This window comes from Fusarium redolens, assembly GCF_020744475.1.
Source record: "Fusarium redolens strain MPI-CAGE-AT-0023 chromosome Unknown BKA55scaffold_20, whole genome shotgun sequence".
Taxonomy (NCBI): domain Eukaryota; kingdom Fungi; phylum Ascomycota; class Sordariomycetes; order Hypocreales; family Nectriaceae; genus Fusarium; species Fusarium redolens.
In genome coordinates this window covers 507,029-534,928 of record NW_025763683.1, presented here as the reverse complement: position 1 = coordinate 534,928, position 27,900 = coordinate 507,029, and the positions used below count along the sequence as shown (strand labels likewise).

The 27,900-nt window shown below is 47.2% G+C and overlaps 5 protein-coding genes across 5 annotated transcripts; 3 read left to right on the top strand and 2 right to left on the bottom strand.

Moving 5' to 3' along the window:
• BKA55DRAFT_624973 (uncharacterized protein) lies at positions 1-1,514 on the top strand (the record flags this gene model as incomplete). The annotated part of the gene is made up of 2 exons (XM_046196829.1): positions 1-398; positions 454-1,514. The coding sequence occupies 2 exons, from the start codon at positions 1-3 to the stop codon at positions 1,478-1,480; spliced, it is 1,425 nt and encodes a 474-aa protein (XP_046043678.1). The 3' UTR covers positions 1,481-1,514.
• Positions 1,515-6,956: 5,442 nt separating this feature from the next.
• Positions 6,957-8,714, top strand: BKA55DRAFT_598437 (cytochrome P450; the record flags this gene model as incomplete). Its single annotated transcript, XM_046196236.1, has 3 exons — positions 6,957-7,019; positions 7,266-8,059; positions 8,108-8,714. 3 exons carry the CDS (start codon positions 6,957-6,959, stop codon positions 8,712-8,714), a joined length of 1,464 nt encoding a protein of 487 aa, XP_046043677.1.
• A 4,967-nt stretch (positions 8,715-13,681) lies between these two features.
• On the top strand, positions 13,682-13,948 carry BKA55DRAFT_474284 (uncharacterized protein; the record flags this gene model as incomplete). Its single annotated transcript, XM_046186158.1, has 1 exon — positions 13,682-13,948. A coding segment is annotated over one exon (267 nt), but the record flags the coding sequence as incomplete, so codon positions are not given.
• A 325-nt stretch (positions 13,949-14,273) lies between these two features.
• BKA55DRAFT_713438 (uncharacterized protein) lies at positions 14,274-15,071 on the bottom strand (the record flags this gene model as incomplete). The annotated part of the gene is made up of 2 exons (XM_046200847.1): positions 14,810-15,071; positions 14,274-14,751 (listed from the first exon to the last, which is right to left on the bottom strand). A coding segment is annotated over exon 2 (355 nt), but the record flags the coding sequence as incomplete, so codon positions are not given.
• Positions 15,072-15,840: 769 nt separating this feature from the next.
• On the bottom strand, positions 15,841-18,220 carry BKA55DRAFT_524638 (uncharacterized protein; the record flags this gene model as incomplete). The annotated part of the gene is made up of 5 exons (XM_046188732.1): positions 15,841-16,420; positions 16,482-16,829; positions 16,891-17,198; positions 17,250-17,933; positions 18,017-18,220. The coding sequence occupies 5 exons, from the start codon at positions 18,218-18,220 to the stop codon at positions 15,841-15,843; spliced, it is 2,124 nt and encodes a 707-aa protein (XP_046043674.1).
• Between the last annotated feature and the right edge of the window lie 9,680 nt (positions 18,221-27,900).

The window sequence follows — 27,900 nt, the reverse complement described above, 5'->3', positions numbered from 1 at the left end:
ATGTTTTCTTCTTTCGTGCAAGAAAGGCTCTACGTCCACCCGGCAATTGACCCCGATGTTGGCCTAGAAACATCCTCAAGTTCTCGAAGTGGCGACTCTTACATGGTCTGCCCCGCGGATCATGCAAATTCAGAAGTGTCTGGCGACACCTCAAGGCCTGGGACTCCTGACCATAATGAGCATACCAAGGACGACATGGCTATCTCTAGCAGACCCTCGCGCCATGTTGACTACCTATCCCACAATTGGAGGGAGGAAGATATTTGGTCATCATGGCGATACATTGTGATGCGACGAGGAGATTTGCCCGACAGCGTGCGATTAGAAAATGCTGCTTGGAGAACGTGGATTCAGGCCAAGAATAATCTGAAAACCATTTCCCCTGAGACGCTTGACTGGTTTGTATTCCCGAAGTTTTACCTAATGTTTGATTGGAATACTTACATCTCCAAGGCTTAAGGATTGCGATATAACCTGGCTTTATGGTCCTCTGCACTCGGTACCAGATGCCCTTAACTCCACCCAGACCGAGCCCTCTAAGGTGCCATTGTCCAAAACTGATTCAGATGTGAACCTCGATAAGAAGCCAATCCTGAAGAAGCGGAGCTCGTCTGAAGAGATGCTCCAGCGGTCATTATCGACAGCTTCACTACTCAAGCAAGCTACGGCAGCTGTCAAAATCCAGGAGACCAGGGGTATCTTCCGTCCTCATATGGGTCGTCCACCGACTGACTGTCTTTCTCAGCCATTTTCTCAACGACAACTGGGTGGAGAAAACAGTAGCGTCAGTCCCTCCACAAAGTCCTCTGGGATCACATCCCCCACCTGTGAGCGAAAGCACACCCATTTCAACGAACGAGTCGAGCAATGCATTGCTGTGGAATTTAAGGGTGTCGAACATAGTAATGGCGAGCTGGACACCGGCCGTTACGGCAATGATGATGATCTAGAGGATGGCGTAATGGTGAAGCGCGCCAATACAAGGAAGCGATCGCTCTTCCAACGGAAGGTTTTGGAGTCAAAGCCAGCCGAAGGAAAGACAATTGCCATGCTTCCATCCACTACCCTGAAGTGCCGGGAAGACACTCTAGAACCACGAGGGACGGCTAGCCAGCACTCTCGAAGCTCAATCATGCCCTCTTCTTCGCTGCAAGATCTTCGACCTGCTAAGCAGCCCAGAATGTTTTTTGTTGGTGAAGAAGGGGAGGACGACAGTCTCGACGATGTACTGCTCAGCTCCAGCATAGGTTGGCCGTCGCCGCCCGCTCAAGGTGCCAACGGCGACCTTCGCCGACCCCTCTCTTCGGATAGCCTTTGTGAAGAGCCTGCAGGCATGCGAAGGACTCCTTCTGGCATGTTCATGCCCTACGTGGAGAGAGGAGCATCCTCGGCGGACGGTATTCTTGACCGTGTTATAGACACGGTTAATACCGCCCGTGACATTGCTCATGTTATCTGGAGCGTCGGCTGGAGGAAGTAATGAGACCACAGCCTTTGGTATTGGCTGACTTTGATGGGATATCGAACCAATTACCTTTTATGATGTTCGCCTTTACCAGCTACGCACTACGAGTTCCAATGCGTTTTCAGGCTCCTCCAGCTCACTCACACAATGAGTGGCTTCAATGCCATGAGATGTATCATAAGAAATGCGCATGGCTATATATAAGCGTCTCCCAAGGCCATTGGCACAGTCTCGCCGAGACCACAGCAGCAGGCATTGAACAGTCGCTGAGCAATCATGGTACGGCATGTATTAAAGTTCTTAGGAGAGAGTTGTGGTATACTTAGAGTAGAGGCATAGATTTTGGACGACGATGAAGGTATAGAGCAAGCTCAGGCAATAGTAATAGATAGTCTGGAAAGGTTCAAGAGCAATAAGACAAACGTGTGATTGTTTATTGTGATGGCGAAAGCTTAGGTATCGAGGGGCATAGTCCATAATAGTTGTTTTGGGAGGCTCAGATGTATATCTGGCAAGGGTAAGAAATATCAAAGAATAACTGCGTTACCCACTACGAGCTAATGAATATGAACTTCGTAAATGGGATTCCCTGTTCTTTCTAATACTTAACAATATGATAAGATGCCGTACAACTAACATTGTTAAGGAAAAATCATGGAAAAGTGGCCACTGGATGATGCAGAGGGTGTTTTAAGGTTAGCCTCAGGAGAAAAGGAGAAGGAACTCTCGTGCTTGAGTGTGTACGACATAGTAAAACTATCATGTTACTTTATTTAAAGGGAGATTGGGGCAAGGTAAAATCATAAGCAAGGACAACGGCGAATATTGAAATGAAGGGGCATGAAAGACCCAGCGAAATGCTGGATTTTTATGATGGGAGTGACTAAACGAGGTTGTCTGCCTAGAGAATGCGGTTTGACCAATTATGTACGTCTGAGTCGCTTGTTGTCCGAAATACATGGACGTGTACCAATAAGACACTAAATGGTGCATTCGTGGCCAAGGGGAGCTTTCTCAGAATTCTACCAACTGCAAAGAGGTAAGTTCGGGAATGCATTTTAACAACGTCAATAACGAAATGCAAGCGTCAAAGAACAAATTGACATAATTATTCCTAACTTAGCATTCTCGATCTGATTGATTCTTACCTTGTTTCCATGACATGTTTGACATCTTTCCATGCCACCAAGGTAGATGCCTTTAGTTAATTAACGAAGGCAATAGCGACCGACTACTTCTCCTCTGGTGATGGGTAAATGATTTGCTTCGTGATGGTGTGCTGGCGTTGATGAACACGATCACTACCGGGCAGTACCCACTTGCCATACGTACCCACCAACCATACAGCAAAAGAAAAACTGAAATAAAAAAACTCCCAATACAAACCGCGATTTTTCAACCACATTGCAAAAGGTGACTAAATATACGAAAAAGAATTAGTTCCTATACTTAAATTAAGCGTTGAAAGTATTTTAACATCATTTTGATCTTTTGACTACGCGGCCTGTGCCAGTACGTGCGACAGGTAATTCTTGCGCCTCCGAATTTGTGCTCTCATCATCTTCCCCTCCTCCTATCTCGATTACATCCTCAACAGCCTGTCTCTACGGTTGCCTGGTTTCGCTCTAAAATAGTGTCACCAGCCACTAGAGCCTCGGCTAGTGTCACGGACTTCCTCTTAGGATTTGGTATCGCCTTTCTCTTCTTCCCTCTGCTCAACCGCTCGACTTCCTCCTCTAAACTGGCTACTCTAAAGCTAAGCGTGGCGATCGTTGACTCTTGTGCTTCAAACCCTTTCGATAGTACAGAATACCGTCTTCTTGTTGAAGGGCTTTTGTTCTTCCCTAGATCCCTGATATGACGGCTGGTCTTTGGCGTGTTATCAGAGTCGACTTGACCGTCTCTGTGGCCATCTGATGCAGGCGTCACTTCCTTCTTCTCTGGTTGAATCTCAGGATGCGCGAATGCTTTACGTCGTGAAATCGGCCAGTTTCCAGTCACTCTCCAGCCTGCTAGGATGTTTTTCTTCTTCATCCCTTCTTCCCTGGCTTTGGCATAAGCCTTGATGAAGTTGACCTTATCCACCGGCGCAGAATCAGTCAGGCTGGCCAACTTTTGGACTTCTTTGCGATATGCAGCCTTAGAGGCATTGAACACGCCTTTGTCAAGTGGCTATAGGCCGTGTGAGCTATGAGCTGGCAGGTAACAACAATATACGTTGTTCAAGAAGCACGTAACCTTCCACTCACCCTGGATTTGGAGTCAGCGATATTGTTGATTCAGTAGATTTAGAACAGGCAAGTACTAACAGATACATGGCCTAGATGGCCATCTAATATAATAAGTCTCGCATCAAACTCATCTTCCGGTTGCGTTTGGGGCAGATAGACTTCCTTGAGCCACTCGACTGCAATATGGTTGTCCGTCCAGCCGTTGTCAGATGTAATGTAGTACCAGTCGGCCACCTCTTCAAGCTCGTCGATAAACCATTGTTGCTGAAGCTCTTTGTCTTTAAAGGTGATCCCTGGCTTCAGGAGACGGCCATCTGCAGCCACGGTTTCGAGAAAGCTAGTCCAAGTGCCGGACTGGGAGCCTTTGAGGAATGCCTTCCTCTGAGGATCGCTACTGCCGATAGCCAAGGAATCTAAGCCCAGATTTGAAATGGATCAATAGGAATTGTGACTGAAACGATAAATACTCACCAAATACGGCCATTATGCCGCCCTCGTCAACATTAATAGTATTCTTAGGTTTGATCTAGCCATACTCTCTCTCCGAGTATCAAAGTACTGATTGATGGCGGTCGGGGTAAAACAATTAAACCTCGACGCCTCTTGACATTTTCCCATCTTCGTCTTTATAGATTGATGTCGTTTCATGAACCTGGCTAGCCAGTGTACGCCGATGGGCTTTTCCCTGCCTTGTTGTCGTACAAGGGCAGCGACGGTGGCGCGAACTTGACTGTGAGAAGGAGCATAGCCCAAGGCCTCTTGCCGAAGTATCCAGGCAACTAACCTAGACTCCTCAGGCTTGGATAAAAGCTGAGCAGGCTGTGTGGCCTCTGACTTTGACGGTACGCCTCTTAATCGGTCAGAGAGGGTGGTTGGAGGCACGCCATTCTTCTGGGCGGCCTGGCTCTGCGAGAGACCATTATCTGTGACGTCTAGTATAGCATCTATAACGTTGCTCTTTGTATAGGACGCCCGAGACATTTTCGAAGCGATGAAGGCAGGCTGACGTAGGAAAAGATTTAATGGAGCTTCAGGGAAGCTGGGTGACGTGGGAGGTATTTTAAGACATTTTACATTAGTGCCATGCAACCATACCGCGCATGCTATCGAAAAATCAGTTTGATAATATGAAACCTGACGAGGTTCTCAATCTAACAGACGTTGTTCCAGGTCAACAAGCCCAGTTCTGGATACGCATCGTGTAAGTGAAAATAAGCATTTTGTATGGGGAGAGTTTTTTCTTCTTCTTTTCTTTGGCTGTACAGTTGGTGAGTACCTACGGCAGGTGGGTACTGTATGCTATTTCCTAGCCTCACTTTCTTTTTTTCTTTGACGAAAGTGATCAACTTGGGCCTTCAGCACCTCTATTCCCTGCTCCTGATTAGCAATAACGGCGAGATGCTTGCCTAGCGCCTTACTGACCTTCCTAAATAGCCGCCTTCCCATAGCTCCAATCTCCTGCTTATTTGTGAATAGATTGATTCCCGAAGGGACGTCAAAGCCGCAATATGGTGTGCAGATTACGATTTCGCTGGCCGGGGGCACCTTTCTCTTAGCCGTAGGCGTATTAAATTGATTGCTTTCTCGCTATCGTTGCCGTCCAATAAACCATGGGTTCCGGAGGGTCTATGCCATAGAAACTGGCCACATTCCTGCGGCTTTCCAACCCGCACGGAAGTATCCGGCTTCATTGCCACCTGCCGTGCCTTCAGATATGATTTCAGGAAGTAAGCCTTGCCCAGGGCTGAATCACCTTTGATTCTGACGAGTTGCTGCACTTCCTTTCTGTATGCCATTTTAAACACCAAGAATACCGTCAAATCGAGCGGTTGGAGCAGATGTGAACAATGGGAATGTAAACATAGGATATGTATGTCATTAAAATAACATTCCCATATAAATCGATAGCTTAGTGACTTCCATGACCGTCAACGATGAGAAGACGTGGTTGTTCCTCTGCGGGCTTAGTTAACGGAATAAATACCGTCTTTAGCCACTCGAGATCGATTTCATCAGAGGTCCAGCCTCTCCGTGAGTATGTGAAGTTGCAAACTTCAAATCATTTCAAACCTTCTGGAAACCATTGGTGTTGTATTGTCATTCCTTGAAAGACCACGACGGGAGGTGGTGCAATTCCAATGGCGTTGGTAGCTTCAAGAATGGAGGTCCATAGCCGGCCACTAGGGATTTTAAAATAGCGAAATTATCATCAGATGAACCGTGAACGAAGCCGTTATCTCTTCTTCCTTCCATTAAGCCGGCCTTATCCATATTGTAACGATGTTGGGGAGGGATCCTTTTAACCACGGGTTGGGCGAGCCTCCGGAAGCAATCCTGCACTTTCTCAGTTGTTGCCTCTTCCAAACGGTTGAAATCAATAGCCTTGCCTCTCAGCGCCTTTCCTTTCGGATTTCTTTGTAAAAAACCTTCAACCCAGTTCTTGCCGATAGGTTCAGGGTCGTCTTGGTTATTGACGATGCGCTGAGCGAATTCTTGGAGCTGGTTGTGCGTTGGCGCAAGCCCTAGGCCAAGCTGCACAAGAACCCAATTGGCGAGATGCTCTTCATGAACTGGCTAAAGGCGTCGACTATGTATATGTCTAGCTTGCCTTCGTTCTTTGAGACGATGCCGAAGTGTTGTACGAGGGGCCTGCCCTTCTTTGGCAGCCTTTGCGGGGTTTCCAGTAGTCAACGTCTCGTCAATGGCGCATTGAAGCTGATACTCTGTATATTTCATTGTTGCCGAATCTAAAGATTAAACCAGATTTCAATTTCGCCAGCTTGCTGTTGAGAACTTACATACTGTTCATCGCGTTACGTGGTGATGATCCTGGCAGGTTCGCAAAATGCGGGGTGGCCACTAATGGGGGGTGGGCGTTAATCGGGTTCCGCTTGCGGTATCGTGAGGGGTTACCTGACTGCTAGTCACCGTTCAAAGCTTCCTGCTCGGGGGTGGTATCGGCGCTAGTTTTGAGAGGCACATGACATACTGACAGCAGTGTTGAGCAGCCTAGTGATGATGACTTCATACCCAAACACCCAGGACGGACAGCATGCCATGACCAAACAGTATACCGATTGGCCGCTGCCGTATTGGCCGGAGACATTCACATGAGAATGCAGCCTAATCTTGCTAGGGATTTTATATACCAGATCAGCATCTCGAGTGCGAGTACAGCCAAAGGCTTGGGCATAATTCAATATCTGTGACCTTTCGCAAGTCAAACACCATCATCACACAACCGCTGCAACTGGCTCAGTATGGCCGTCGTTTCGAAGCTACTGGGCTTTCCCAGTCTTACGCTCGCCGCCGTCGTTGAGTCGGTTCTTGCTATCAAGCTGTTCCCAAACTATTAAGCACCCAAAGTCACTTGGCTGCTGTAGCTACGATATTACTCGTCAACTATGCGTTTGGAATAGTTTTCTGGGTTTTGCTTTACCCTGTGTTGTTTAGTCCGCTAAGACGGATTCCAGGGCCAAAGGCAAGTAAAGTATCCTTCCTCTTCTTCAAGCGAAACCGCGTTACTTCTTAATAGAATTTTCAGAAGCTGACCTGGATATTTCCGATAGGCGTATCCGAGCCCCGCCCATCGTGCACTCATCGTCAAAGACAAGCCGGCCGGCGATCTTTTCCTGGAGCTTGCGAAGCAGTATCCTGGGGAAGATTTGATCACCCTCAACTCATTTCGAGACCAGATATGCATTATGAATCCTCAACTGCTGGCGGACCTCCTCGTATATAACTGCTACAATTTTGCCAAACCAAAAAGAATCAGCTCATTCTTGCGGCACATTCTTGGTGATGGTCTCATTATTGTGGAGGGTAATCAGCACAAGTTTCTTCGCAGGAACACGATGCCAGCCTTCCACTTCCGGCATATAAAAGAGCTTTATCCTATGATGTGGGCAAAAGGAGAGACTCTTGCCAAAGTACTCAACCAAGACATGGCCGCTTCCAGGTCATCTGTGGTTAAGCTGAATGGCTGGGCGAGCAAAGTCACGCTGGACATCATTGGCATTGCTGGCCTCGGCCGCAAGTTCGATGCTGTTGAGAAGAGGAAAGATCCGCTTGCAGACATCTATGAACAGCTGCTCGAACCTGACCGAGAAAAGCTCATTTTTGCCATGCTCTCCTTGGATATTGGTCTGCCAATCGTTCGTTTGATTCCTTGGAAGATGAATGGCCTCTTCGAGTATTTGACTGGGTCATTGAACGAGTTATGCTTTTCAATGCTCAAGGAAAAGAAGACTGCGATCATGGAAAAGGAAGACAATCATTTTGATGTCTTGTCGCTTCTTATTAAGTCGAACAACTTCTCAGACGAAGCGATAAAAGATCAGCTCCTAACGTTACTGGCAGCAGGGTATGTGAGACTTTCGCCACTATAACAGACAATCATAACGCGCCACAGTCACGAAACAACCGCATCTTCACTTACGTGGGCATGCTACCTACTCACTAAGCACCCAGAGATCCAAGCCAAGCTCAGGGAGGAGGTCAGAGAGGCGTTACCAGAGGACTTGAATAATGATAGAGCAGTAGATCTTGCAGGGATTCTTGAACAACTCCCTTACCTCAACGGCATCATGCACGAGACACTGCGACTTTACCCGACAGTACCAATGACCATACGTCACGCCGTCCGCGACACCCGAATTGGTGGCCAGTTCATCCCCGAAGGGACAGACATCATTGTATCAATCTGGTACATTAACCGCTCGCCGGAGATTTGGGGGCCTGACGCAGCGGAATTTCGCCCCGAACGATGGATCACAGGTGATGGCAAACCGAACCAGAATGGCGGAGCAAGTAGCAACTACAACTTCCTAACTTTCTTACATGGGCCGCGAAGCTGCATTGGGCAAGGATTTGCGAAGGCTGAGATGCGGTGCCTGTTGGCTACTATGGTTCGGTCTTTCAAGTGGACGCTGGCGATGGATCATGGGCTTGTTATGCCCAGGGGAGTCATTACAATTAAGCCGGAAAATGGCATGTATCTGAACCTAAAAACTCTTTGAGATAATATTGAAGGTAAGAAGCCAGAGTATAATTGATTAGGGGCTTAAATTGAGAATATCCTGCATCATGATCTTTATTCAGCCTTGACGTTCAATTTGCCGAATTTTCTCACTTGCTTTAGGTCGCCAAGAAAGTTCTTTCCCTTAGTAAAGAATCTTCCAATTGATTTCATCCTATTAATCATCATTTTAGCGACGCCTAAGAGTCATATGGAAGCCCAGAAACATATTTCTGATGGTCCTGGCTACATGCTCAGTTTCTGCTACTCATGGTATACGACTCTCAATACTGACATTCAAGTAGCAGCCAAGATCCCGGAAGGCACCCTGTCGAAATCGAAATACAAGAAATAGGTCCTCCGCGAGCGGGATTGTGGTCGAGGAATCGTTGATGTTAATGTCAATAAAACGAGCATCTGAAGTCTCCAATGTGTCACTACAGCTATTCACTTAAGGTCTATAAGACAATCTATGCTGGTTTTTGGGAGATGAAACTTTACTTTCTTCCATTTAAAGCGAATAAGGAACGGAGGCAACTTTGAGTCAGAATACCAGGGCTGGAAAATGGTACAAAACATCGGCTCAGCACCAATCATATTATTCATTCTCTCAACTGCCTCGGCATGCGCACGCGGCGTTGGTAATAGCAACATGAAGGTTTTTTTTTTTTTTTTTTGGATAATCTTTGCCAATGATCTAGTCTTAATGATTGGAGGAAATTGATCGGAACCAAAGGTTTGGACTCAGAGAACTGCTCTTCAAAGATTGCGCAGTTCTGGTTTCGAGAGCCAATTTCAACGGGACATATCCTCGGATGAGTATAGTTTCGGGCGAGCCTGCGGGTGGTCCGTTCTCCCTGTTTCCAGTATCAACTCCTTCAGTCTGTATTCGGACTCGGCATGTACCCTTTCGTCCCCGTCTTTTAGGCACAAACGAAGAGGCATCAATCGTACTCTGAACCAACGGCATCGATGTCTATTCTCCACTCTTTCGAAGCCACTAGATGCCAGGCTCTGGATAGGTATCACGATGTATCCGTCCTTATTACAGCACTGTATGCTTGCAAGTAAGCATATTACTTTCATCCGCTTTGCATCTTGTCTTGCCGGGGTAATAACAAGAGTATGATTAATGGCCTTTCCGTTTTTTTTGAGAACTGTAATGGCCCAACGACATTGACTTTTCAATTCCGATTATCAGCTGCTCAGAATCGGCTGGTAATGAGCACAGTTCGACCAAAACGGCTGAAAGGCTGATATTCTGCTTAACGGTGTCGTAGGGTGCATGGCCTTGAGGAAGATCCTTCGGCGCCACAATATCATATGAATCTCTGAAGCAAACAACTTGCGGCGCCGCAAATCCAAGGAACCGAAAGCCCCTGGCAGAAGATCCCTCACTCGTAGAGTAGCCATGACCGTCAAGAGATACAGTTAAGTAAGCCAAAGAGTCGTCAGTCGTAGACTTCATGATCTCCACTTGCAGTCCGTAGAATGCTTAATGACCCTCTCCGTAGATGAGAGACATGTTGATATCAAATCGACCTAAGAGTAAATAGGCCTGGTTTTCCTGTCTCGTAGTTTGCCGCATCGATGCCCATGGCATGATCATAGCAACGCTGTGGGTCCAAGTGTGTTTGAGGAGTGTTATCAGGTGGTGGAAAATCTGGTGATCCCCCTTCCCTTCAGGATTCAGACTAACAGTCTGAAAGTCCTATATTAGAGTTCAAAGTCCTGGATGAAACCATTTAGAGATATAAACCCGAGAAGAACTCTTATCTCGAAAAATTAACCATCAATTTCAATCAATATTTTCACTCAGCACTATTGCGCAATATAAACTACATGCACTCAACTCTGGGATATGACGGCTAATTATCTCTTCAGGATGCATATTGGTTGCATCCTCTCCAATACCGTTATCGGCCTCTCGAAGCGTCCTCGAATCGCCGAGGTATTCTCTCGTCGATAATTCAGCTACAAACTGCGTATCTATATCCATCTGGTCAATTAGATCCCTAACTTCCTCTATAGTTATCTTCCCTCTATTCTGCAGGCGAGCCCCTTTTGCCCTATGCCGCCGGCTAAGTATCTTATTCGCCTGTCGAAGATCTTGGCTCTTAGCTCTTAATAAGGCATTCATATATTATTGCTATAGACCCCTTCGCAATTCACTTTAAAACTTTAAGAATTAACTCAGGACAGCTGAGCTGATGCCCTCTGATTCGTCTCTTAAGGTGTTTAGATTGAGACCTAGCCTTAGAAACTGTCTTTGGAGTCTTTGAAGTCCAAGATTGTGCCTGGCTAGCCCCCTCCTCGGCGGGCGTCGGAGTCCGTAGCTGTATATCAATCTTTGAGACCACACTTTATCAACCAAAAGGGATAGGGCTAGCTCCCTTAAACCTCCTTTGATATTTTTCTCGGTCATAGTAGCTTGAAAGCGGCATAAAAGGCCGAGAAGAACTCGATCTTGGAAATTTAGGTGATAACGTGTATGATAAGCGAGCGCCGCACTATACTGTATAATAGAAAAAGAACTTACCCTATACCACTTAAGCTTATTATTGGGCTTAGCTTTATTTTATTTAGTAAAAGCGCTAGATAGTATAAATAGTTCTTGAGCTATTATCTTAATAGTATTTTTTCTAAATTCTTAAAAAATAGATATTCTTAAAAATACAGTGTGAATAAGGTTTTTCCTAATACTAGCTAAATAGGATTTTCTGAAACGCAAAAAAAAAGTATATAACTTAATATGAAGCTAATAAATAACTTATTTTAAGATTTGCTATATTAAGCTTAATTTGGATTTTATATAGATTTTTACAAAACTCACTTCAAGGTGAAAACCCTAGTGCAGCGCTCGCTTATCTTACATGTTAGACCTTTTAATCAGATGCTCTATTTCTTGACTATATGCTTTTTTCGGCGGCCCAAAGCACCTGACATCAAGAGGCTGAAGTAGATGAGATGAATAAGGTGGTATGCAAAGTGTGATAATAATATTCTCTTCATAGTATATCTCAAAGTCGATCGATTTAATGACTTTCGCGGCCACCAAAGATCAGAAGACGATAGGAACTAACGGATCGGTCGGTTATGCATCGATCGGAGTGCTTTAGCCACTCGTGGCCTGTTTCGTTATCAGTCCAGCCATTTGGGAACGTTGTAATAGCCCATTCGTCCGGGAGGTTGCTATCTTGGTACTAGTTTGCGAGCTGATATTGGCCCGTACCTATGATAGACGGCTCGATCGCGTAGCCTTCCGCATTGATCGCTTGGATGACTGTAGCCCATTCACGATTTCAAGGCTGCACTGATTTCAACCTCTACGCCCCTCTGCGCTTGTGACGACTATACCACTGCAATCATGCTCATTATAAAGTCGGCCTTATCAAAGTTATAGATATCATCTGGTTGGATGTCGTACTTGATGATTGTATTCTGTACGAGCCTAAAAGAATCGCTAATAACGGTTGGGTCTTCGCATCTAGCCATCTGATAGTTATACCTCCGCTGAAAATGCATCTTGAGCTCTGGTTGTCGCCTAATGAAGTTTGAAGCCCAGTTCTTGTTAAAGAATGATGCATCGCGGTCAGCAAGTAATCGATTTGCCATTTCTTTAACACCACGCAATGGCAGGGGAGATCCTCGTAAATCTAGGTCAAGAATAAACTGAACTATGATCATCAGGCTTGCAAACAAATAAATCAAATCCAAATCTATTCAAATCAAATCAAATCAAATGGGCCATAATGTTATCTAAATCAAATCAAATCGCGATGTCCAGATTTATTTGGATATCTGGCTATTTGGATAAGCCTCACTTCTGTAATCTGGCCCAATCACTGCCAGTCATTACGCCCCGCGTCGCGTAAGGTTACACGAAATTCTGTTTTCCTACCACCTTGCGACGCGCTGCATACGAAATCAGTTTATTCTAAGCCTATGTCGGCCTTGCAATGAACACACCCCACTACTCCATGAATGGCCTAGTCTGAGAATATTGTAAAGCGATCGGCAATTCACGATAATTCTCGTGGTTTATTTGATATGGTTCAATATGCGAATACTGGCCAGGCGTCAAGAGCTCTTTCCAGTGCTCCTTCTACTGCTTTTAGCCTCCTTGATAGCCTTGACCTCGGTTCGTCAGAGACCAAAGGAGGAGCGGCGGATGACGCATCATTTTCGGTCGACTATATCGGCTATGAAGGCATCGACTGGAATCGCCTTTCGGGGTATTCCATTCGCAAACATCAAAGAAGGCCGCGGACAGGGTGGGTATGGGAACACGGATTCGATATCGAAAAAGACGGCTCCGGTCACCGATTCTGGCTTTGCAAAACGTGTCACCAGAAGAAGGCTACGATCACCCACATGTATGACGCTGCATCTACGAGCCAAGCAAACGGTCATGTGGAAGATATCCACCGTATCAATAAAGACGGATCCATGCCACCGCAGAGGAAGAAACCACGCACTCTTTTCGACATGGTTGACCTAGACCCTCATCGACCAAAGGATCAAGCCTTGATGAACGCATTTATAGCATCATTCGAACCTGCCTGCTTTCAACATTTACTCATACGTTGGGTGGCATGCGATAATATCCCATTTTACAAGCTTGAGAGCCCATATTTTCGCGATCTTATGGCGTACGCAAACAGTGCCATCGTGGATTCGGGAAGTCTTCCCACCCATAGCACGATTCGCGAATGGATTGTTCGGACCTTCAGTCGTCATAAAGGCTTCGTGACGGAATTACTTGGCCGTTCTCTCAGCCGCATTAATATCTCCTTTGATGCGTGGTCGTCTCGCAGGTTTACCTCTCTGCTCGGCCTCACCGTGCACTTTCTTGATGATGAAGGGAAGTTCCGTACATTTCTCCTAGGCTTGCCACGGATTGAAGGTCGCCACGGCGGCGAAAACCTTGCCGACCGCGTTAGCGAGATACTACATGAATACGGGATCGAGGAGCGCACTGGGCCGTTCGATCCAGTCACAACGTCTTACGCGCACGCAAGCAATGCCATATTGGCGATATGGCATTCCCGAGCCTTATACACCCTTCGTAATGAGCACTGGATGATTCAAGCCAGTTCAGTCTGCGCTTTTCGCGTATTATTAGGCATAGACTCTAGCCCGATCCAACTTGAGACGTTCGTCAAGGCGTGTCAAGCGTTGGCCGAGCTAAGGGAGTCGTTTCCGGTCGCTAAGGACGTCATATTATCAATAGAATCTATTGTTAAGAAGCAAAGACTTAGGGTCCCGTCTTACGCGCAGGAGCATTTATCTAACCAAGTTAAAAATAAAGAAGATAGCGTGATAGAGTTTACATTTGTCAAGGTTATAGATCATAGTGTTGTCGTCGAGAAGGCGGATCTAGAGGATTATACAGGCCATCTGACATTATCAGGTTTGCTTTCGTCAATGGCTCCAATAGATATAGGCCCTGACTAGGTAGAAGGCTAACGCATGAGAGAACTGATTTCACCGTCTTCGGGAGTAATACAAAATATACGAGTAAAGTTATTTTTTTGTTAGTATATTACTCGAAGTAGTGGACAGTGTGAAGCCCGGCTGTGCGAGATGATGTCAAGTCTAGCAACGTATGCCGAACGCTCGTCCGCGGATCCAAGGTTTGGCCGCACGTGTTTTGCAGATCGTAACCCATAATTGAGCTTTCCATGTAGAGAAGGCCATGGATGAGTGCAAGACGGGTAGACTGCAGTGGCTGAAAGCACGACTACGACCATTGAAATAATAATCACAGCCAAGCCAGCCCAGATACAATGAATGAATGTACAGCTGGGTGCGTTGTACCTTTTAATCCCATGAAAAGCGCGATACATTATCGCCATCGTCACGACTTGGGACGTCAGTGGAGGTACATCGTACGCAATTTCGATGTGAACCATGACTCGAGGAATGAATATCAAGGTCACTGCGATGATAACTTCGATACACTCAGAGATAGCCACACAGATTGCCCACGCCTCCAGATGAGTGCCGGTCCCAATTGGAAATATGACCACTAGGACCTGAGTGAACTACTGTCTTAGAGCAAGCACGTCGCAAGCGAGAGACTCTTTGGCTCACCTGTAATATTGCAATCCCTCATAATGACAGCGTCATCAACACCTCGTAAATAGATTCTAGAGGAAACCAGGAGAGCTTGATTACTCCACTCATCCGAAGAGTAAAGATAGTCAAGGCCAAAAGCTTCAGAATTATCTATCCATACTGTGGTCAAGAACTTCAAGCATCTATCTCGTGGCCAAGCGTCGTCAAACTTGGTGTATATGAAAAGAAAAATACAAAACAAAGACAATGTGGATAGGAGGTAGGCCTCAGTCACCTGTTATTGAGGAATGACACATCGGCATACAGGAGGTTGAATCCAACCCCAACGCAGGCAAGTTCTGTTTCTTCCGAGTCAAGTGCGTTTCTTGCTCGATTTCAGGAATGGCCGCTTGACGAAGCGCATCACCGAAAACAGCAAAGACGGTGTTTCAATTTCAATTTGAGTGGCCCCTTTGCGCAAGTCATTCGCCTGCCAAAAGATCAGTATCAAGGCCTGACAAGGCAGAAGACCACCCAAGACTTCATCCGGGGCTGAAAAATCATCTGATGATAAGTGGACACCAGACGAGGAAGATACAGTGCGCAGGATGAAACGAGATGGTCGCTCCTGGGCCGAGATACATAGGGCTCTTCCGCATCGTTCCCAGGGCACGATCGAAGTTCGGTACTCGATTAAACGCAGAAGTTGACCCACTCTAACACAGAGATGGGCGCGAGCCAGCGGTCTATTAGAAATTTGTCGATATAGTAGAACACCGAGGCCGTAAGAAATAAATGCAACCTTCTTTTGTGATCCAGTCCCAAGTTCAACGATACTGGCGAAGGAATGATTGCAAGCAACAGTTCTCTCACGGCTTTTCATTTATTGATCCTAGATGGCTTGTTCCTGATAACACAATCCATGCCATAACGGGTTTCACAATCCGCGTCAGACAAGAAACATATATAATCTGAAGTCGCCAGGTTTGTTGACCAGGAGGATAAGTCCGTCAATCAATAACTTTCATCCAGCCGGTTCGGACCCCCTATCCGGCGTCATGGTCATGCTACTTTCGGATCTTAATCGCCTCGAGTGCCAACTGATCATACTTCTTGGCCAGATGCTTCACCGTCCCCATCTGCCAATCCTCATCCAGCGTCACAATTGTCGCCGGAAACGTCGATCTGATAGAGTGTGGGACCAGCAATTGGTAGTCCTTCCACATCGTGTGCCCCCTCAGCCCATTCATGTCTTCGTTCGTCATGCGGTCCCGCATCAGCCGGTATATGGCGGACGGGACGTATACGTGCTGGCCTTGGTCGTAGAGGCCTTTGACAGTGAGTATGAGTGTTGCGCGTAGGGTCTTGAGGGGTTCGACATCATCTAGGGATACTGAGTCGCTATTCATATTCTCGATAGCCATATTTGCTAGGAGGGAGAGGAAGTAGGTTAGGTATGGATCGCTGTGCTCGAAGCTGTGACGTAGGTAGTAGAGACGAAGTACAGTTTCGAGACATCTTAAAGCGTACGCAACAGCTTTGGAAGGTTGAGAGTCATTGTTGGCTGCGTCGGCACCTGTGGATAGGCGTGACTTCGTCTCTGGCACCATTTGGGCGACTTTGAAAAGCAGAACACAGTACTCCATGCTGCCTAAATGTCAACTTCAACACCCGCGTAATATAGTCATGTTGTCTTTTTGAAACTTACTGCATTATAAGCTGGCACGGTAGCACTGCCTTGTGCGACTTGATGGGTTCTGGAAGAGCATTGTACCAGTCGTCGAGCTCCTTTTGAAAATGAGCCAGTTCGTTTGCCATTAAACCCCGAGCAGTTTTTTTGTCCTCGGATATGATACAGGCAATGCCATTGGTAATACGGCGTAGCTCCGTTTGAGCTCGATAGACATATCCAAAGTGCATTGGTACGAGTATCGAGCTCGGGGGATATCTTAGCCATAGTTCCCCGTACCACGAAGGGTCTTTGTCTAGGTCTGGCATTGGCGTCGCTGGAGGCTCCCTGATCAGGGGAGCTCTAGAGTTATGGAAAGCCTGCATTCTATTGCCAGGTCATCAGCCTCTCCCCTGGATTTTGTAGAGTATGGAGTAAAAAGACCCACGATTGCCAGCGATATAGGGCCCAGGCCGTGAATACACGGGCAGTCCTCGTTCTCCCTTCCTCCTGCTCCGATGCAAAAAGTTTCAGGCTCTGTGACAATTGTACCGATTGAAGCAGATAGGATACTCCGATTTGATCCATCCCATCAATGGTATAGATAACATGCAGTACCATTGCGGCGTGCAGATTGGTGAGCTTGACCTTACCGCTGTCCAGCTCCCAGAGTCGTTTCACCTCTACGAGGAACCTGTAGCCCAGAGTCTCTGGTCTCCAAAACTGGGCACGTTGGGTGGCTCCACGATAACTCTGCTGAGAGAGAAGTTTAGCAGATCCACGTGTTATTGCGTTCTCGTGACCTACACATGCTTTGGCCAGGACAGCGTTGACGAGTAAAGGAGAGCAAAATCGAGTATCGCCGTCTCTCATGGCCTGGAGGAAGATGTCTTTCTGAAAACAAGTGTAATTCGCATAGTCATGGAGAAAGTATGCTCGCAAGAGTGCTCGCAGTAACTCATCGTCTGCCTCAACAGATGTCCACTTGGAAACTTGAATGTTTGGTATGTGAGGGTCCACCAGTTCTACTGCGTTATACAGCGTCATGTAGATGGTCTCGATCTGGCTTGCCCAAATCTCTGTTTGCTCTGCTGACTGCGGCAGAGCGTGAGACGTAATTTCGAATACTGGTAAGCCGAGATATGGGTTGTCTGGTGAGAATAGAACAGTCGGCATGGAAGTGGAATAAGGGAACTCGTAATGAAGTCGTGTCTCTGATGCCCATGCCGGCTGTATCAGAAAGTCGCCGTCTTTCACCTGCCGCATGGTTGTGGCAACATCGGCGCCCTCGCGAAGTCTGCCGAGGATGCCATAGGCCTCTCGCTCTGGCAGGCACGTCAGGAGGTGGTGGAGTTGTTCGTAGGTTTCGGATTTTTGTTGTATCTCATCGTACTTCCGCTTTGGGACATGCTGGCCCCGGTCTGAAGCCTGGTAATGACATTCGATGCCTCTTTTGATGCAACCCCTACATTTCGGACGTTCGCCAGAACACTGCGTGGGAGAGATAGCGAGTTAGCGGGCCAAATTTGTCAGACTCCCAGAAGAAGCATGGTCATATGGAGCTCTGCACGTACCTTGGCCTTTCGTTTCCGACAAGATTCGCAGGCGATGTTTGTCAGGTTGGCCCGAGGACGGCGGAGGGGTACGGATGGTCCTTTGCCGGAACCAGAGCTGGTGCCCTCAGAACTCGATGATGGAGTCGGTAGAAGTCTACGAGATTGGGGGCAAATCGAAGACAATCCGTTATCGCCGAGAGATGGAAGTGGACGAGAGGACATTTAAGATACTATTGAGAGCAGAAGGGAACCCAGTAGAGGCAGAATTCATGGAAGTGAACCAACTCGGTCATGACGCGATAAATGAGGAATTACGAATGCTTATGACGTACTCGGGTAGGGTCTAGAGACCGACCCCCCGTGCTTTCCTTTCCACCGTAGGTGCCCGTGCGTCAAGCACGGGGGGTAGGCTGACTAGGGAAAGGGGCGGGTGACTGGGGAATAAATTAGATACCTTATTTTTGTATGTAGCCCCACCAAAAAAATAAGTCACTCCTTTAGTTGAATTGTCCCTCTTTGCTGCACTGATGATGCCCGCGATATGTCATTACCCCTCACAAACATCACAACGAAATCACCACTCAACGTCCTCAACACCAACAAGGTAATTACTTTATTCAGTCATAATAATTGCAATTTCTATTCAATTAAGACGATGGATACATCAATCAAAAGCCCTGAACCGGCTCTTACTGCAGTACAAAAATATATCAATTCTGACACCGGAAACCCTAATATCTTGCAATATACAGCTCACAACCTTGAGACGCGTACTGTCGCGGCTATCGAGCTTCTAAGGGAAGGATATTACTCCTCAGCCGTTAAAGCTGCCAAGGCATGGAGGGTACCATATAAAAGGTTGCTTTCTCGACAAAAAGGAAAACATCCTGTCTCTCAAAATGGCGGCAACTTCACACTTTTTTCGCCGGAAGAAGAGAAGGCGATCCTCGCTTGGTGCTGGCGCCGCGTCACTCAGGGACATCATATACAGATGCGTACTCTTCGACAGTATGCTAATTCCATTCTAAAAGCAACTGACCGACTTCCAACGGCTTCCAGATACTGGGCAAGACGTTTCCTAAGAAGATATTCCTCTATTCTTCATAGAAAGAAGAGTTCAACCATCGCAGTGCAAAGAAAGGCGATGGCAGACCGAGCCAACGTCAAAGAGTGGTTTCGCAAGTAGCATGATTACGCGGAAAAAGGCATAGATTACGAGGATATGTGGAACATCGATGAGACAGGCTTCCAGATCGGTTATCTTAAAAATGGGATGTTCCTGTGGACTTTTGGGGAAATCGACAAGCCTATCTTGACTGATGCACACGAGACAATAAGCGTCACGATCATTAAGTCGATATCAGCAAAAGGACGGGTTATTCCAGCGTTTATCATCATGCCGGGCGTACAGCTGCCGTCTCGGTGGGTTGACAACCGCCTTGAACCGGGCACAACGATCGTTACAACACCAAACGGCTATATCGATGATATCTCCGCGCTAGAATTCTTCGACCACTTTGAACGGCTTTCCCGGACTCAAAGAATTCCGGGAAAAAGAACACTATTACTAGACGGTTATAAGAATCATTTTACTAAAGAGCTTTTCCAAAAAGCCCAAGATGCAGGCGTGGTGTTGTTCCCTTTCCTGCCTCACCTAATACATATCCTTCAACCGCTAGATGTGGGGCTATTCTGTGTATACAAGCATTGGCATCAGGAAATCCTTCTTCGTGAGATTACAGATGGCGCTATAGACTTCAATAAAGCTGACTTTTTGTTCCATTTACAGGAGGTATGCGCCTATACTACTAAGAGAAGCACTATCATCTCATCTTGGCAAAAGACCGGCATCTATCCCTTCGATCCTGAGGTTATACTAGCCCGTATGATAAATCCCTTATCATCACTATCTTTGGAGGTAGCTAAAGAGTCATTACCCGGCTATATCTCACGAGGGTCCTCTTCCACCCACAGCAGCGATAGCAACTCCGAAATGAGTGAGGAAGACGGCGTTCCGCCGCCTCATGAGATACACCATTCGAATCGTCACGACCAGGAGATACGATTGATGTCAACGCCACCTCCGCGCGTCAACTGGATCGAAATGAACATGCCGGAGCTCAAGTTGCGGCAGATCCGTCAGTACGAGGAATATGTGGCCCTCAGGATCGAATGCTCAATAACCTCGGCCACGCCTCTGACTCCCTCAGTGTCACATGTCAATGAGAAGCTGCGGAAAGCACATACAACTCTCGCAGTCAATGGGATTACTGCGACTCAGGAAATGCGCCGTCTCAAGGAGAAGAACCTTAGAAGGTCTGCCCGGGATCAGGGGACCACCATACTGGCAAATTACGGGCCAATTACTATATACGATGCCAGACTTCGCGTCGCAAAGGATCAGCACAACCGGCTGGCCGGTCAGGCGGCCGAGGAAGCTCGTGTGCATACTAAAGAAGTTAGGGTTGAAGTCGGGTATTTACGACGATGGATTGCAGCGGTCAGGAAGATGCTCAGGGCTTCTTTAAAGGATCTACGGGTTGCTGATCTATACAGCAGCCAGCCGACTTATTCTCAGAAATGGAAGCTATTCACAGCGGCCGAATTTTATATAAAAAAACAACACCAAGATTGTATACGGTCGACGGCGGTGATAGGGTCAAGATACCGGCTTCACCGCGAGCTTCTGGCTAAAAGCAAAGATTCCAAGGTGAAAGCGACTAATGCAAAGGAATCAGAAAGTCGGGAAGCCCCTAGAGTATTTATCTTTCACTGGAATCCCCAATTCCTTCTTCCATTTGACACGCAGGCCAATAGTGAGGTAAGCAGCATATCGACTCAGTGTCAGACACGAAGTCAGTCAGCCACCCTCGGATCCGGTCGAACAACAGGAGTCCATGCTAGCGGTCGGAGGACGCAACCTAGCATCCGGAGGACGAGGAGTCAATGGGAGCTAGTTGACAGCGATGAAAATATACTTCCTTCTATAGTGGTCAGAGAGTAGAGCGTTAGACGTGTTTCCTGAGCAATAAACAGAGCAAGAATTTCCCATTCAAAACGAGACCTCTTGAGACACCCTACTATGCCAAGATCCTGAGCACTGGGAGAGCTTGAGGTAAGAATAAGGTCATGTTAAGAGAGCTGGTCACACTGGGTTCGTCAGGAAGTATTTATGGGTCCGCGCAGAACTGACCAATTGAATGTTATATAAAGTCATGCCGCTGTAAGGTCATGCCTCTGTTCAAAACCGTCATGCCGCTCTATCAATTCCCATAAGGAAATAGTGGATCAGATAGCTACCGGCTTACCTAGCTGTTGGTGTTACTTGAATAATCACCTAATCCCATTTAGATAACCCCGTCACCACGACTCACTGCTAGCCATGTGATCGTTTACGCCACTGGGCCGAAGGCCTGGAATGGTGTGATGGCAGATGCGGGGTAAGACCACGGTCAGGAGACACTGTCCCTAGGTGTTGACCGAGACGTCTTGGGTCAGATCATAGATAGTAAAGTCGATTAGAAAACACGTCATTATTACAGTGCTGAAAACGCTGTCTAGAAGTCGGGTCATTTACATGATCCCTATTGTTCCTACATGTGTATTTCTGGTGCTGCATTTGAAGGCAGCCGTCACTTCAAATCATCGCATCAGAGCATGTAGAATCATATTGAGCTTAGAACACATGGACGATGAGCAAATCCTTTCTGTAGTCATGGAGCGTCCTCTGCAGCCAGACATAAAGACTCTGCCTCCTCTAATGCTATATACACCCTTGGCAGTTGGCTTTCAGAACAACGAGCTACAGTGGGATGCAATAAGTTTGAATACCTTTTGAAGGACTGATACCCCCTGTCTAGCCTATTTGGAGCTTAGCTTGCTTCTAATCTGAGGAAGAAGCTCGATCTAGCCAATCACTATATTCTTATTAGCTGTGTAAAAGCTGATATGTACGTGGTAGCTAGCTCAAAGAGGCTAGCGGCAAAAGAAGATACACGCCCGGTATTCAAACTTATTGCATCCCACTGTATACAAGAGTTCCACATATGTTTGTGGATCATCATTTCCTCATAAGTGTCTAGAACTGCAGGCGGACTACTTAGTGTCAGACATTACGTGTATTCGGTCTATTAATGCAGATTCGTGTATTCATGTTGTGTTGTGTCCAAATTCTGCCCCTTGAACGTTCTACCATTTCGGTGCGTAATCTTAAAGTATCCCTGCTTGCACGTGGCACCCCAGCACCTGTTAAACACTGAGCAACAAGCGCATCTTTCCATATTTCATTGCCAGCAGAGTGGTATCATGTGAGAATCGTCATGAGGATGATGCAGCAAATCGCCGAAGTGCCTAACATGAAAATTCTTACAAACGTCATATAATCATATGCCCAATCGGCGCCTTGTCTGTTATCGTTGCACAGTGTGTATGTATGCATGTATGTCTTCTGCGGTGCTGGCTTGTTGTATGCGTACATCTTGCTGCGCATTGCATCAACATCAAATCATTATTAACTTCAACTAATTTAGCGGGTTCGTCTCTGTTGTGGCGGAACGACACATGGGGTCAGGCGTTTTTTTTCCCACACAGCCATCCACATAAAACAGCCCAACGTCCCGTCCAAGGTGGAGAATTCCGAGCCCAGATATAAAAGACAGACGTCAAGCTCTCGCGTACCTTACATGCCCGCCCATAACTTCAAATCGCCGCAACACGGAAGCACATATCAACTTAGAGAACTGCGCCCTGCAGAATGCCGAACACCGAGCCAAATATTCAGAAAAGCGAAGACACGACTTCCCAGCAGAAAGAACCCCCGAGTGACACGGCACAGAATGAAGTCCGTCTCGATCCGTGGCAACGCTGGTCGTCTGCCCCATGGAACACGGGTGCCTCGTACTGGTGGTGGCACAATCCTCATTCGGCTCCTGGAGACATGGTTCCGACTGCAAGGGTCGGCGCGCCCTCATCAGCTGCTCCCATCGGCATAGGGCTACCGCCCCTTGGGTGCCCCTGGCTTGTGAATCACTGCCCTGGCTGCGGGCAGGGATACCATGGTTGGCCAGCTTGTAGGGCCTCGTACCCTGCACCGGGATATGGATGGGGTTGTGGATTTGGTTGGCCACACCGCGTATGCCATCATTGCGGTGGCCATCATTGATGAGACGGAGCTAACTACGTGAAAGTCAGGGCAAGAACTGTCTTGTTTTCAGGGCCATTTAATATACTTATGGGATATTTGTTTACCCAAGCCCTGAATATTTCCCTCATTTGTACAACAATAAATTGAGACTGATATTGCTCATGCATAACTACAAGTTCATGGCCCACGTCTGTCCTGGCCATAGAAGGCTTCTTGAGTATGTTGCGCGCAGCGAGGCCCTCAGCTACCCAGGTTTCTATGAAGCCATCTATCCCTTGTTGTGTATCTTGCGCAGTAGTGCTGGGTGAAAATATATTTTATGAAACTTGGTTGTTCATTGTTGAGATGAGAGTTCTTCTCGGGTTTATATCTCTAATTGATTTAATCTAGGACTTTGAACTTTAAATCTAGGACTTTCAGACTAACAGTCTGAATCCTGAAGATAAGGGGGATTCCCGGATTTTCCAACAGCATCAGGATCATTCCTGGTTTCCGATAGCCCTGTGGCATGCGCATGAAAACAGTCCTGTCTAGCTTAGCGTTCACAAACGCGTTGACCGCGTCGTACTGGATCAACTCCAAGTCAAAGCGTGCGGCGATGGCCATCAACGTTCTGAAGGATCGTCCAGCAAGTGTTGCCGCATAGGTCTCTTCGTGAATTGACCTAGCTTGTTGGTCGCCTCTCACTACCGGACGCGCCTTGCACTTCTGGAAGCGACCGTGTTTGTCAAACTTGTACACGTAGACCCAAATGCAGTCGAGAATTTGATTTCCCTTTGTTTGAGGGTCGTCTCGAGGAATTTCAGTCCATGATTCCATCTCTTCATGGCTCCTAAGATGCGCTGTTTCTGCTTCCTCAAATAGAGTTCCCATTGGATGATTGATCAAGTCTGAATGACTTCGTGGTAAGGGTGGCATATCTCTTCTATACAGAACCCTTGGGTTTCTGAGTAGTCGTTGAAACTTTGCTTTGTCAATCACTTTTTCATCATAGATCCCAAGTGGCGTGGCCAGGCGCCCAGCAACAAAGGCAGCCTTCCACACTTCAATAGGTCCATGGTGTTGAAGCAAAAACGGGTTGATTGTGTTGTTGTTGGTCCTAAGTTACATATGTCTGAGAAGAGCACAGCTCCTTACATAGTATCCACATCCCAGCCACCAGCAAATCGGACCACCTTCGCCGCACTGTCTCAACATCTAGAAGACCAGCAGACTGAGCATACGCATAAGAGACCGGCTCTCGTCGCTCCTGTGGATAGAACACCAGGCGCTCATTTAATCTTGAGCTGCCCATCCGTGCATGTCATACCTGCATTCTGCTGGTTCGGTGCGGCCTCGTGGCTATGACAGGATCTTGCCGCAATGTACTGCGGGGCGAAGTGAATATGCCGCTAACCCAATTTAGCACGTTTGCAGTGATTTCAGGGGTTTTGTAACCGTCACCTCTATCTCTTTGAGCGGCACAAGGCAACGGAGGGGTCACGACTGGGGTCGGGGGCCAATCAAAATGATCGCGACGATCGGTACATTCCACCTACACCTAAATTGGCGTGTGATAGAGGTACCAACAGTCAGCATTGTTACAAATTGCTACATCACATACTTTGCAACCATACCTAGTCTTCCGGCACCCCTGATTTCCTGATATCGGCTCGAGATATCCTCCTTTTGCCTTCCTTTTTTTAAAGGGTCGAGGCTGCCCTTGCCGGCAGCCCTTACAGGCTAGGCAGGCTGAAATTGACCCTCTGTAGACATGATTGATATCTCTTTGTAGGTGATTTTGCCGTGCCTCTATATCCTCGATGTCTTCCTCCTTCCCTGACCGGCTTCTCTTCCTTGTGCCGCCTTCATCAGCGTAGGTGTTAAAAAGGGCGTTGCAAATGCATTCCTTCCAAGCTCGTAGCGTGCTATAGGGCTTCCAACGAGGGTGCCGGGTCTTCTTCTGTAAAATGAAGCTATTCGCAAGTGCGACTTCGAGGAGGAAATTCCAAAGCAGCGCTTGCCAAGGACCGCGCCGGAATCGGTGCTCGTACGTTATATAGGACCTTATCTGATCACCGCGGTCAACGTGATTCATTTCATCGTTATACTAAGCGGCAACAGTAGGAATAGGGATTATCTTGAAGCTATCCCCGTTGAAAATTCGCTGCAGCTGTTGTGCCTCTATCTTCGTGCCTCTCTTAGCCGGCAGCTTCCTCTTTTTTGGTGTGCGCTCGTGAGGGGCGCCGCTGTGCACAGTTGAAATGAAGAGCACCACGCCGCTATCCTTCCAAGCGATTTGGATGACCTAGGGTGAATAAAAAGAGACAAATTAGTAAGGGAAATACAGCTAAAAGTCATCTATACCTTTTTATCCGGCATCAGGATCAGTATAACCTCGTTATACCTTAAAGGCGTGCCGTCAGGAGCTTTGCCGGTCTCTTTTATCCTCTTTATCTCGGTGCTAATGCCGCAGTTAGGGCGTGCCGTGCCTGTGGCACCAAAGCCAAGCTGCCGAAGGAGGCGGAAGAGCTGCGGTGACGAGAAGAGGTTATCTGTGAAGACGTGATATGTCTGAGGAAGCAGCTTTTTTACTAGGTAAACCACGACGCTCTATGTATTGCTGAGAGGGATCTCGGTCCGTAGCTTTCCCTTCTTACCAACCGGCTTCGGCGTAGGTAAGTTGACGATAACAGCGGTATATGGTGATGACTTCACGTGCCAAAGCCACCGCAGAAAGAAGCCCTGCTGGGCGATAACCCAGACTTTGAAGCCTACCGGCGTGGGATTTCCCTTGACAAGCGTTATCTCTTTTGATCTGCCTGTAAACGGCACCATACACTCATCTACAGTCAGATTAGTCCCTAGAAGATAGAGCTCGTTTGACACCTTCTGTATGAGATCAGACCACTCTTCAGCCACTTGGAAGGTCTTTGGAAGATCACCCTCATCCCTTATATCGACTTTGGTGTAGTCAAAAGTACGGAAATACCTGTTGATCAGCTCGAACTTCCGTAGCGGCATGAACTTGATGATTGAGTGAAGAGGGCGCTGATCTCCTAGGCTAGGTGCTTTCCAATGGTCCTTTATCGTTATTTCCCTATGAATCCCTAGGTAAATAACGACTCTAAGCTATATATAAGCCGTTGAAGTGGAGATGCCTTCCCATTTGAGGATACGTGAGTGTTCAGAAAGGGGGGTATTCCAGTTGTTAATAACGGCATTTTTAAGCAGGTAAGCGACCCAGCTATTAGTATATTTAACCCATGACTGTATAAGGGAAATAGGTATAAAAAGCTGGAATAATTCAAGCGGTTCCTTGGGCAGAGGGTTGATCTTGAAATCACGATATTCTAGGTTGAAAGGTTGAAAATCATCACCGCGGCCCTCTTCGGGCGGAAAATTAGGCACGCCGGTAAGGTCATTAGCTGCCCTCAAAGGCAGGGTATCAAAGCTGTGATCATCTATGCTATCTTGTATCTTAGAAGAGCTCATCGTTTCAATTACAACAGGCTAGGGATTGTTTGTGTGAGGATTTTGATGAATTTGGTGGTGAAAAATCATACAGCTGTCTGACGAGAACTTCACGTACCCCGCAGGTACTAGCGGAGTTAGTAAGCAAAGTGGGGCTAGTGACATGAGTGTTGCCTTGTGCCGCTCAAAAAGATAGCCTGCCATACCTCATACTAACTGTGTGTGGATTAGAACTTGCATGGTGGCGCGGCGCTAGGATCCACAGGCGCTACCGAATTCCGTGGGTGCTTACGTTAGTTCTCACGGATCCATTCTCACAGCTTCCTAGCGAGATTAGATTTTCCATTCTGTCACAGCTAAGTTTAAAAGATATCGCCAATCTTAGGCTCACTTCGCGCGTATTTCTGCAACTACCCAAGTCGCTATTCTATTATTTGACCTTACGCAACACGCCATGGCTGTACGAAGCATGGTCATCATTGCCTATTTCCTTCTGGGCCACCACATCAAAGTCCGAGCTTGAGAAACAACCACAATTCTTTGGTATTTCTCGGCCTACAACTTCGGTCACCTTGTTAAGTCGTACTGAGACCTATTGGTTTCATCTACAGTCTGAGGCCAGTCGAAATTGGGAACACTTGCTTGGACTACAGAACCGACGCAGGATTTGGGATGATTGCCAAGAAATCCTCCCGGCCTTTTATGCCGCCTTTCAAGCCACTATGACGGAGAGCAATATCAAAGGGGGTTTTAGAGGAGCCGGGCTTGTCCCTCTTAACCCAGAAAATGTGATCTCAAAACTTGATGTAAAGCTACGGACTCCAACATCTATTGAGGAGGAGGCTAGCGCATCCACCTCTTGGGTTCCAAAGACCCCAAATACAGTCCGTGAGGTAAAATCTCAATCTGAATACCTCGAAAGGCGAATCAGAGGACATAAAAGTAGCTCCCCAGAGTCAATTATAGAGGCTTCAAAGTCTCTTGCAAAGGCAGCAACCAGAATATATCACAAGGTTACCTTATTATCTGCAGAGAACCGAGAACTTCGACAGGCAAATGAGGCACTAAGCCGACGCCGCAGGGCAAAAAGAACCCGATTACAGAAAGGAGGGGTACTAACAGTAGGGGGAGGTCAGGAACTAATTGATCAGATAGATGTTAATACGCAGGTAGTGGCCGAATCGTCGAGAAGTGGTGGTCAGGGAAGTTCGGCGCGACCGAGGGAAAGGCATTGTGGAATATGCGGCAAGACTGGGCATAATGCAAGAACCTGTCAGGTAGTAACTGAGATATCTAGGGAAGAGAA